The sequence below is a fragment of the Nerophis lumbriciformis genome, linkage group LG25 (assembly GCF_033978685.3).
Source record: "Nerophis lumbriciformis linkage group LG25, RoL_Nlum_v2.1, whole genome shotgun sequence".
In the NCBI taxonomy this organism is placed as follows: domain Eukaryota; kingdom Metazoa; phylum Chordata; class Actinopteri; order Syngnathiformes; family Syngnathidae; genus Nerophis; species Nerophis lumbriciformis.
The window spans coordinates 9,848,705-9,861,140 of NC_084572.2; the positions used below are offsets into that span (position 1 = coordinate 9,848,705).

A 12,436-nucleotide genomic window follows, 5' to 3' on the forward strand; every position below is an offset into this window, starting at 1 on the left:
GTGACCAACATGTAAGGAAGCACAGGAGGGACAAAACAGGCGACCCCGCGAATATGCAATGCAGTGGCTTATTGTCCACCAGAGGGCAATGTTTATTTATATGTTTTTTAAAACGACACAAATGAGAGGCGCAGCTTACACAAAATTGTTTTTCCATATTTTGGGATAGTTTGTATTTTTTTTTTAGATTCTGAAGCGCTTTGTGTTGGAATGAAGTATGACAGGCGCAATACAACATATTTTAATATGATATGGTGTTAATAATTTTTTTAAAGACATTAATTACGGATTGTTTTGTCAAAGCCTATGCACAAAAGTGTGCGCGTGCATATTTAAAGATAGTTTCTACATCATAAACACAAATACAATCTTTGGTTGATGACTTTAATGCATGCAGGGCTGTCCAAACATTTTCCAGCGAGGGCCAAATACAAAAAAAATTAAAGGATGCGGGGCCCATTATGCAGATTAATGATACACAAACCAATACGATGTAGTTCAAAGTGCGTTACAGGTAAAAAAAAAAAAATTAATAAAAAATAAAATAAAATACCAATTTTTTTTTTAAAAAGTAAGTAAATGTAAGCTTAGCTTACATTTACTTACTTTTTAAATTTTTGTTTTTGATAAATGTAAGTTTAGCTTACATTTACTTACTTGTTTTAAATTTTTTTGTTATTTTATTAAATTTTTTTATTTTATTAATTTTTTTTAACCTGTAGCACACTTTGGTTCAATTTAAAAGTTGTTGTAGACATGCTATATAAATAAAGTTGACTTGACTTGACGTGTGCTAAATGTCACTGGTTCTCAAACTTTTTCCACCAAGTACCACCTCACAAAAAAATTATCTGTCCAAGTACCACCATATTAACCAACATTAAGTACAACAGTAGGCCTAAGTATTCACTAAGAACAAAGCAGATATTTTATTTAACAAGTATTTTTAATATTTTTGGCCACAGTAAAATTGCAACATTACACACAGTTTAAACAGTAACACTGTGTTTGAATACAGGAAAATAAAACACTGTACTTTCATCAAGTGTATATTTGACATATCACTAGATGGAGCCCCGTACAACTAGTGGTACAGTTTGAGAATCACTTTTTGTATATAAGGTAACAACGCAAATTAGTGTAACATCCAGCCTTTAGATATTTAATTGGTTATCATTATTTTTTATTTACTTACAGTTTATAATTATTATTCCACCAACTAAAACCTTAAATACACGCATGAAATTAATACATGTTCATCATCATCAATCAATCGATCAATGTTTATTTAAAGTACATATATCACAAGTGCCTCAAAGGGCTGCATAAACCACACCGACATCCCCGGCAAGGAAAAACTCCAAAAGCCCAAAATTGGAAAAAGAAGAAACCTTAGGAAGGGGCTGCAGATGTGGATATATATATGTATGTGTGTGAAGATACTGTATACATATATATATATATATATATATATATATATATATATATATATATATATATATATATATATATATATATATATATATATATATATATATATATATATATATATATATATATTTACCTTGGAGAGTGGACTTCTGCGGTATCGCCTTCCAGCTGTTTCTCAGTCAAACACACCATCAGCAGCTTCTCTGAATTTTTATGAAGATACTGTCTATATATATATATATATATATATATATATATATATATATATATATATATATATATATATATATAGACAGTATCTTTGCACACACACATATATATATATATATATATATATATATATATATATATATATATATATATATATGTGTGCAAAGATACTGTCTATATATATATATATATATATATACATATATATATACAGTATCTTATATATATATATAAATATATATATATATATATATATATATATAAATATATATATATATATATAGATATAGATATATATATATATCCTGTGGGACCCCGAGGCGTTCCCAGGCCAGCCGGGAGACATAGTCTTCCCAACGTGTCCTGGGTCTTCCCCGCGGCCTCCTACCGGTCGGACGTGCCCTAAAACCTCCCTAGGGAGGCGTTCGGGTGGCATCCTGACCAGATGCCCGAACCACCTCACCTGGCTCCTCTCGATGTGGAGGAGCAGCGGCTTTACTTTGAGCTCCCCCCGGATGGCAGAGCTTCTCACCCTATCTCTAAGGGAGAGCCCCGCTACCCGGCGGAGGAAACTCATTTCGGCCGCTTGTACCCGTGATCTTGTCCTTTCGGTCATAACCCAAAGCTCATGACCATAGGTGAGGATGGGAACGTAGATCGACCGGTAAATTGAGAGCTTTGCCTTCCGGCTCAGCTCCTTCTTCACCACAACGGATCGATACAGCGTCCGCATTACTGAAGACGCCGCACCGATCCGCCTGTCGATCTCACCATCCACTCTTCCCTCACTCGTGAACAAGACTCCGAGGTACTTGAACTCCTCCACTTGGGGCAAGATCTCCTCCCCAACCCGGAGATGGCACTCCACCCTTTTCCGGGCGAGAACCATGGACTCGGACTTGGAGGTGCTGATTCTCATCCCAGTCGCTTCACACTCGGCTGCGAACCGATCCAGTGAGAGCTGAAGATCCTGGCCAGATGAAGCCATCAGGACCACATCATCTGCAAAAAGCAGAGACCTAATCCTGCAGCCACCAAACCAGACCCCCTCAACGCCTTGACTGCGCCTAGAAATTCTGTCCATAAAAGTTATGAACAGAATCGGTGACAAAGGGCAGCCTTGGCGGAGTCCAACCCTCACTGACCAAGCTCTGACACTGAGCATACAGGGAGCGGACCGCCACAATCAGACAGTCCGTTACCCCATACTCTCTGAGCACTCCCCACAGGACTTCCTGAGGGACACGGTCGAATGCCTTCTCCAAGTCCACAAAACACATGTAGACTGGTTGGGCAAACTCCCATGCACCCTCAAGGACCCTGCCGAGAGTATAGAGCTGGTCCACAGTTCCACGACCAGGACGAAAACCACACTGTTCCTCCTGAATCCGAGGTTCGACTATCCGGCGTAGCCTCCTCTCTAGTACACCTGAATAGACCTTACCGGGAAGGCTGAGGAGTGTGATCCCACGATAGTTAGAACACACCCTCCGGTTCCCCTTCTTAAAGAGAGGAACCACCACCCCGGTCTGCCAATCCAGAGGTACCGCCCCCGATGTCCACGCGATGTTGCAGAGTCTTGTCAACCAAGACAGCCCCACAGCATCCAGAGCCTTAAGGAACTCCGGGCGGATCTCATCTACCCCTGGGGCCTTGCCACCGAGGAGCTTTTTAACTACCTCAGCAACCTCAGCCCCAGAAATAGGAGAGCCCACCACAGACTCCCCAGGCACTGCTTCCTCATAGGAAGACGTGTTGGTGGGATTGAGGAGGTCTTCGAAGTATTCCCTCCACCGATCCACAACATCCGCAGTCAAGGTCAGCAGAACACCATCCCCGCCATACACGGTGTTGATAGTGCACTGCTTCCCCTTCCTGAGGCGGCGGATGGTGGTCCAGAATTGCTTCGAAGCCGTCCGGAAGTCGTTTTCCATGGCTTCCCCGAACTCCTCCCATGTCCGAGTTTTTACCTCTGCGACCGCTGAAGCCGCACACCGCTTGGCCTGTCGGTACCTGTCCGCTGCCTCAAGAGTCCTATGAGCCAAAAGAACCCGATAGGACTCCTTCTTCAGCTTGACGGCATCCCTCACCGCCGGTGTCCACCAACGGGTTCTAGGATTACCGCCACGACAAGCACCAACTACCTTGCGGCTACAGCTCCAATCAGCTGCCTCGACAATAGAGGCTCGGAACATGGTCCATTCGGACTCAATGTCCAGCACATCCCTCGTGACATGTTCAAAGTTCTTTCGGAGGTGGGAATTGAAACTCTCTCTGACTGGAGACTCTGCCAGACGTTCCCAGCAAACCCTCACAATGCGTTTGGGCCTGCCAGGTCTGTCCGGCATCCTCCCCCACCATCGCAGCCAACTCACCACCAGGTGGTGATCGGTAGAAAGCTCCGCCCCTCTCTTCACCCGAGTGTCCAAAACATGAGGCCGCAAATCCGATGACACAACTACAAAGTCGATCATGGAACTGCGGCCTAGGGTGTCCTGGTGCCAAGTGCACATATGGACACCCTTATGTTTGAACATGGTGTTCGTTATGGACAATCTGTGACGGACACAAAAGTCCAATAACAAAACACCGCTCGGGTTCAGATCCGGGCAGCCATTCTTCCCAATCACGCCTCTCCAGGTTTCACTGTCGCTGCCAACATGAGCATTGAAGTCCCCCAGTAGAACGAGGGAATCACCCGGGGGAGCACTCTCAAGTACTCCCTCGAGTGAATCCAAAAAGGGTGGGTACTCTGAGCTGCGGTTTGGCGCGTAAGCGCAAACCACAGTCAGGACCCGTTCCCCCACCCGAAGGCGGAGGGAAGCTACCCTCTCGTCCACCGGGTTGAACTCCAACGTACAGGCTCTGAGCCGGGGGGAAACAAGAATTGCCACCCCAGTCCTTTGCCTCTTACTGCCGGCAACGCCAGAGTGGAAGAGAGTCCAGCCCCTCTCGAGAGAACTGGTTCCAGAGCCCTTGCTGTGCGTCGAAGTGAGTCCGACTATATCTAGCCGGAACTTCTCCACCTCGCGCACTAGCTCAGGCTCCTTCCCCCCCAGCGAGGTGACGTTCCACGTCCCAAGAGCTAGCTTCTGTAGCCGAGGATCGGACCGCCAAGTGCCCTGCCTTCGGCTGCCGCCCAGCTCACATCGCACCCGACCTCTATGACCCCTGCTATGGGTGGTGAGCCCATTGGAGGGGGGACCCACGTTACCTCTTCGGGCTGTGCCCGGCCGGGCCCCATGGGGACAGGCCTGGCCACCAGGCGCTCGCCATCGTGCCCCACCTGGCCTGGCTCCAGAGGGGGGCCCTGGTGACCCGCATCCGGGTGGGGGCGTATGTATATATATATATATATATATATATATATATATATATATATATATATATATATATATATATATATAAGTTTGAGGACCCCTGATATAGAGTAAGATGAGCAAAACCATTTTGGTTTTCAGGTCTCATTTGGGGGACATTTGGGCTGGTTCCGTTGTTTGTTTGTTTTTTCATTAGGTTTACATCCGGGGCGTGTTTATTTTGTCTGCAAAATAAATAAAAAAACAAGCAGCAAATGACCCCCGGGCCGCTCTTTGGACACCCCCCTGTCTTCAAATACAACATTCTGATGTAAAAAGGGAATTTTCTTTCTGTTAAACAGTCACCTGGAAGGCGTTTAAAAGGGCGCCCAGATGTCATATAATTCAGGACATTGCATGGAAAGCCCCTCTCGGAGGAGTGCAGAGTCCTCACAAAGCGCTAATTGGACTCTGGAAGCCACTGAAGTCCATGGATTGGTTTCACCGGGCCGGGCCGTGGCGAGGGGCTGCGGGGCCGCGCTGAATAGAACCCACGCTCCCTTTCTAAACGCTCTCGCTGTGCCAAAGACAGAGGCAGGGCCAGAGGGGGCAGGACAGGAATAAAGGAAAGTATTGGTGGAGAGAGAGATCGGGGGGGCCTGGAAGGGGCCTGGAGGGGGCGGGTCCCCCTCAATGCAAGCTTGATTTTGAATGCCACTGCCAACGCAGAAAATTGCACAATTTATTACAATCCCCTCTTCGGGACACAGGCCCCGGATAAAGAAGGGAGCAGGGGAGGGGGGGCGCGGGACAGAGGTGCAGGGGGAAGTGTTGGGGCCGGGGGGGGGGGCACTTTCCTTCTTTTGTTCCACTCTGACAGACGTGTCTTATTATGCCGCACTTTTTATTCCAAAGCCGCAATAATGGCCCGAGCAGAGCGCGGCGACGCTACTGTAACATTATCAGGTGGAGCCAATCACACACAAAGCCCCCAGCCTCCCACACGCCCCCACCTGGCCCATGATCCGCTCTAATCAAAGTGGAAAATAGTCCACAGCCCTGCGGAGCGAACAAGTTGTCCGCCTAGAACGTCCACGAGCAGAGTGCGCTCGCAGACACGTCTCTTTTCTGCGTGCACCTGCACAAAAACACCTTTACAAAGAGCGCACTTTCACTATTTCTAACTATTTCAAGTGTTTTTCAACCTTTTTTTGAGCCAAGGCACTTTTTTTTCATAGAAAAAATACATAGGCACACCACCACTGCAGAAAAGGTTAAAAAATGAAACTCCACCAGGTTCCATCCATCAACCGAGGTCGGGTCGCGGGGGCAGCAGCCTAAGCAGGGAAGCCCAGACTTCCCTCTCCCCAGCCACTTCGTCCAGCTCCTCCCGGAGGATCCCGAGGCGTTCCCAGGCCAGCCGACGTGTCCTGGGTCTTCCCCGTGGCCTCCTACCGGTTGGACGTGCCTTAAACATCTCTCTAGGGAGGCGTTCAGGTGGCATCCTGACCAGATGCCCAAACCACCTCATCTGGCTCCTCTCCATGTGGAGGAGCAGCGGCTTTACTTTGAGCTCCTCCCGGATGACAGAGCTTCTCACCCTATCTCAGTGGTTCTTAACCTTGTTGGAGGTACCAAACCCCACCAGTTTCATATGCGCATTCACCGACTGAACCGTAATCATAAAATGATGTTTATTATATTGAAGAAATACTAATAAAGGTATATTTTACAAACAGAAAGTTACAGGAATGTACACATGATCCCATGTTTACATCTCATTGTGCAACATGTGAATGTTTTAGTGGGAACTAAATGTGATATCTGAAAGGGGTACACATTTTATTGATTTAGTCAGGTTTGGGACAGGTGTGCTGCTGGTGTAGCCACAGTGCATGTGCACGTCTGACGTCGCTCACATGCGCTCCACTGAATGCTCAAGGAGTTTTTGGGTTTGCTCACACACATGGAAAATTAGAGGGAACATGGTTTGGGGGGTATCCTTCCATAATACGCCAACAGGGAGAAGTTTTTATTTACACGATGAGTTGGGTGTGTCTTGACCTCCAAGGCGGAGGCTCTGCCGAACCCCTGAGGCCGACTCACCGAACCCCTAGGGTTCGATCGAACCCAGGTTAAGAACCACTGCCCTATCTCTAAGGGAGAGACCCGCCACCCGGCGGAGGAAACTCATTTGGGCCGCTTGTACCCGTGATCTTGTCCTTGCGGTCAGAACCCAAAGCTCGTGATCATAGGTGAGAATGGGAACGTAGATCGACCGGTAAATTGAGAGCTTTGCCTTCCGGCTCAGCTCCTTCTTCACCACAACGGATCGATACATCGTCCGCATTACTGAAGATGCCGCACCGATCCGCCTGTCGATCTCACGATCCACTCTTCTTGAACACACCATAGTGTGGACTGTTTGTTTTGATTAAGATTTCTCAATTGTTTGTAAATGTTGCAATTTATAAATAACGGTTTATAAACCCCCCCCCAAAAAAATTAAATAAATTATATATATATATATATATATATATATATATATATATATATATATATATATATATATATATATATATATATATATATATTAAATATAATATATAATATATTAAAATTAAATAAATTATATATATATATATATATATATATATATATATATATATATATATATATATATATATATATATATATATATATATATATATATATATATATATAATTTATTTAATTTTTGGGGGGGGGGTTTATAAACCGTTATTTCAACCTGAGAAATAACAGCTACCAACCATTCACGAAACCCAACACAACACTCCAATACGTGCACCATGACAGCAACCACCCACCCACCACCACGAAAAGAATACCTACCGGAATCAATAAAAGGCTATCGATGCTGTCATCTAGCAAAGCTGAATTTGACCAAGCAACCCCCCCGTACCAAAAAGCCCTTGATGAAAGCGGATACAATTTCACCCTCACCTATGAACCCACGCCAGGAAACCAGCCAAAAAAGAACAGAAAACGGAACGACATCATCTGGTACAACCCCCCATACAGCAAAAACGTCTCAACGAACATTGGACACAAATTCCTCAATCTGATTGACAAACACTTTCCCAAAGACAACATCCTAAGAAAGGTATTCAACAAGAACAACATTAAATTGAGCTACAGCTGCATGAACAATATACGACAAATCATCTCAAACCACAACAAAACAATTGCAAATGAGCCGTCGGCCCTCAGACAGAGCAAATCCAAAACCAACAAAGGATGTAATTGTCGAAAGAAACCTGATTGCCCTCTCAACGGGGAATGCTTACAAACATCAGTTGTCTACCAATCTAAGGTAATACGCAAGGACATTAACACATCCGACACATATGTAGGATTAACCGAGGGAGAATTCAAAACCAGATGGAACAATCACAAGGCTTCTTTCAGGAACAAAAACCTGCGAAATACCACAGAACTCAGCAAACACATTTGGGACCTCAAAGACAATAATGTTGAATATTCAATAACATGGCAAATTCTTGCATCCAGCACACCTTACAATAGTGGTAATAAAAGATGCAACCTATGCTTGAAAGAGAAACTGTTTATTATTTACCGTCCAGACCTGTCATCCCTCAACAAGCGCAGCGAAATTGTAACAACATGCCGCCATAGACGGAAACACCTCCTAGGTAACACATGAGCCAATCACCACGCCCCTAGGCCAGCCTGTACCCACCCACTCTGTGCCCTATATAAACCATGGTATGCGAATGCTCCCATTAAAATCTCCTGACGATTGAGGGTACCCCCCTCATGAAACAGGCCTGTAGAGATGAAATAGTCTTGTGATTTTTTTTCCCACACATACATATATATATATATATATATATATATATATATATATATATATATTTATATACACACACACACATATATATGTACACATACAAACACACATGTTTATATATATATATATATATATATATATATATATATATATATATATATATATATATGTATATATATATTTATGTATATATACTGTACATGTATATATATATATATATATATATATATATATATATATACACACACACATATATATACACAAATAAACACACATGCATATATATATATATATATATATATATATATATATATATATATATATATATATATATATATATATATGTATATGTATGTATATATATATATATATATATATATATATATATATATATATATATATATATATATATATATATATATATATATATATATATATATATATATATTCTATTTTAGTTACTTCATTGACTTTACAACCCCCTGGCGCTGTTTTGTACTGTTTTTGTACTTATTTTGATTATTATTTCTCAATTGTTTGTAAATGTTGCAATTCATAAATAAAGGTTTATAAAATAAAAAATAAAAATAAAATACATAAAAATAAAAAATAAAAATAAGTTGAGCTTCAAGAAAATTCGAGTCTTGTTTAAACATTTTTATTTAAAAAAAATAAAAAAATAAATAAAAAAGTCGAGCTTTAAGCAAATTCGAGTCTTGTTTTCTTTTTTGGAAGTCGAAACCCGCGCGCGCGCACACACGCGCGCTCTCCTGTCGGTGTTTATTCAGTGCTTCGGGCGGCACGCGTCAGACGCGCGCGTCGCACCGGCGCGGTGGGCGGAGCCAAGGTGTATCCACGCGACAGGGAGGCGTGGCCCCGGCGACCGTCCAGAGGCGTTGAAAAGCGGGGTGGCCGGGGGGCGAGCACTCAGAGCCGCTTTGTTTTTGTTTACCATCACCACCATCACCACCATCACCGCCTCCATCATGGACCTTCCGCAGCAGCAGCTTTTGCCGCCCGCCTGCTTCTTCTCCGCGGCGCAGAGCGTCCCGCTGAGCCCCGGCAGCCCCGCCGGCAAACTCCCCACCAAGGCGGCCAAGCGCTCTCGCTCCTCCTCGCCGGAGCTGCTGCGCTGCAAGCGGCGCCTCAACTTCGCCGGCTTCGGCTACACGCTGCCGCCGCAGCAGCCGCACGCGGTGGCGCGCCGCAACGAGCGCGAGCGCAACCGCGTCAAGCTGGTCAACAACGGCTTCGCTACGCTGCGAGAGCACGTGCCCAACGGCGCCGCCAACAAGAAGATGAGCAAGGTGGAGACGCTGCGCTCCGCCGTGGAGTACATCCGCGCCCTGCAGCAACTCCTGGACGAGCACGACGCCGTCAGCGCCGCCTTCCAGTCCGGCGTGCTGTCGCCCGGCATGTCGCAGGGCTACGCCGCGGACATGAACTCCATGGCCGGCTCGCCGGTGTCCTCCTACTCGTCAGACGAGGCGTCCTACGACCCGCTCAGCCCCGAGGAGCAGGAGCTTCTGGACTTCACCAACTGGTTCTGAGCACCCCCCCGGCGGGTAAGACCTGCCTGCACCCTTCCACCCGCTCCGGAGCTCCGGGAACTTCTTCTCCCCCCTGCAGGAGCGCGCATCGGTCATTTGCGGTCCAGGGCGGCCCCGGAGGAGAAGAAGATGCTCGGCCCGCCTCCTCCTTGCAGGTTGCAAGAACCAGCAGCCACAAAGACCAAGGGGGGAAACAAAAAAAAGAGGATTTTCCAGAAGGGACAAGCGGTAGAAAATGGATGAACTTTTTTTTAGACCCAAACTCAAAATGCTTCCAAGTCGCGGATCTATCCTCCGAGATTCTTTATCATGCAAATATATTTTTCTATGTAAAAGAGATTTATCAACTTTTTTTCTACACATCTTTTGTATATAAATATCTATATCTATGACTATGTCCAGCTCAGCACCGATACGTGTCTTATTTAATAATGTATATGATCAAACTTATGCAGCTAGTGTCCAAACAAAGTTGGAGAGAAAAAAAAAAGGAAGAAAGAAGCATATTTTCTACACTCCAGTCCAACAATAAATGATTTGCTTCTCCACTCCACGCTTGTTTGCTGCTTTATTGCCGGGGAATCCTTCACTTGTGTTTCTTCGGCTCGTCTTAAAAGTCGTATATAAGTGCTATAATGAAGGCAACACATGATGTAAGTGTCTATATTAGCCTACTATCAAAATGACTTTAAAAGTCGTATAAAAGTGTTATAATGAAGGCAACACATGATGTGTCTATATTAGCCTACTATCAAAATTACTTTAAAAGTCTTATTTAAGTGTTATAATGAAGACAACACATGATGTAAGTGTCTATATTAGCCTACTATCAAAATGACTTTAAAAATCGTATAAAAGTGTTATAATGAAGGCAACACATGATGTAAGTGTCTATATTAGCCTACTATCAAAATTACTTTAACAGTCTTATATAAGTGTTATAATGAAGGTAACACATGATGTAAGTGTCTATATTAGCCTACTATCAAAATTACTTTAACAGTCTTATATAAGTGTTATAATGAAGACAACACATGATGTAAGTGTCTATATTAGCCGACTATCAAAATTACTTTAAAAGTCGTATATAAGTGTTATATTGATAACAACACATGATGTAAGTGTCTATATTAGCTATATTAGCCTACTATCAAAATGACTTTAAAAGTCTTATATAAGTGTTATAATGAAGACAACACGTGATGTAAGTGTCTATATTAGTTATATTAGCCTACTATCAAAATGACTTTAAAAGTCGTATATAAGTGTTATAATGAAGGCAGCACATGATGTAAGTGTCTATATTAGCCTACTATCAAAATTACTTTAACAGTCTTATATAAGTGTTACAATGAAGGCAACACATGATGTAAGTGTCTATATTAGCCTACTATCACAAGGACTTTAACAGTCTTATATAAGTGTTCTAATGAAGGCAACACATGATGTAAGTGTCTATATTAGTTATATTAGCCTACTATCAAAATTATTTTAAAAGTCTTATAATGAAGGCAACACATGATGTAAGTAGAAGCTATATTAGCCTACTATCAAAATGACTTTAAAAGTCTTATATAAGTGTTATAATGAAGACAACACGTGATATAAGTGTCTATATTAGTTATATTAGCCTACTATCAAAATGACTTTAAAAGTCGTATATAAGTGTTATAATGAAGGCAGCACATGATGTAAGTGTCTATATTAGTTATATTAGCCTACTATCAAAATGACTTTAAAAGTCGTGTATAAGTGTTATAATGAAGGCAGCACATGATGTAAGTGTCTATATTAGCCTACTATCAAAATGACTTTAAAAGTCTTATATAAGTGTTGTAATGAAAACAACACACGATGTAAGTGTCTATATTAGCTACATTAGCCTACTATCAAAATGACTTTAAAAGTCTTATATAAGTGTTATAATGAAGACAACACATTATGTATGTGTCTATATTAGCTACATTAGCCTACTATCAAAATTACTTTAAAAGTCTTATTAAAGTGTTATAATGAAGACAACACATGATATAAGTGTCTATATTAGCCTACTATCAAAATGACTTTAAAAGTTTTATATAAGTGTTATAATG

The 12,436-nt window shown here is 42.8% G+C and overlaps 1 protein-coding gene across 1 annotated transcript; it reads left to right on the forward strand.

Moving 5' to 3' along the window:
* Positions 1–9,745: 9,745 nt before the first annotated feature.
* ascl1a (achaete-scute family bHLH transcription factor 1a) lies at positions 9,746–10,858 on the forward strand. The gene has a single exon (XM_061984673.2). It carries the CDS (start codon positions 9,780–9,782, stop codon positions 10,341–10,343), a length of 564 nt encoding a protein of 187 aa, XP_061840657.2. The 5' UTR covers positions 9,746–9,779; the 3' UTR covers positions 10,344–10,858.
* Positions 10,859–12,436: the final 1,578 nt, after the last annotated feature.

Excerpts from the sequence above, each read along its gene's own strand:
- ascl1a (XM_061984673.2), top strand. The coding sequence starts at position 9,780 with ATGGACCTTCCGCAGCAGCAGCTTTTGCCGCCCGCCTGCTTCTTCTCC.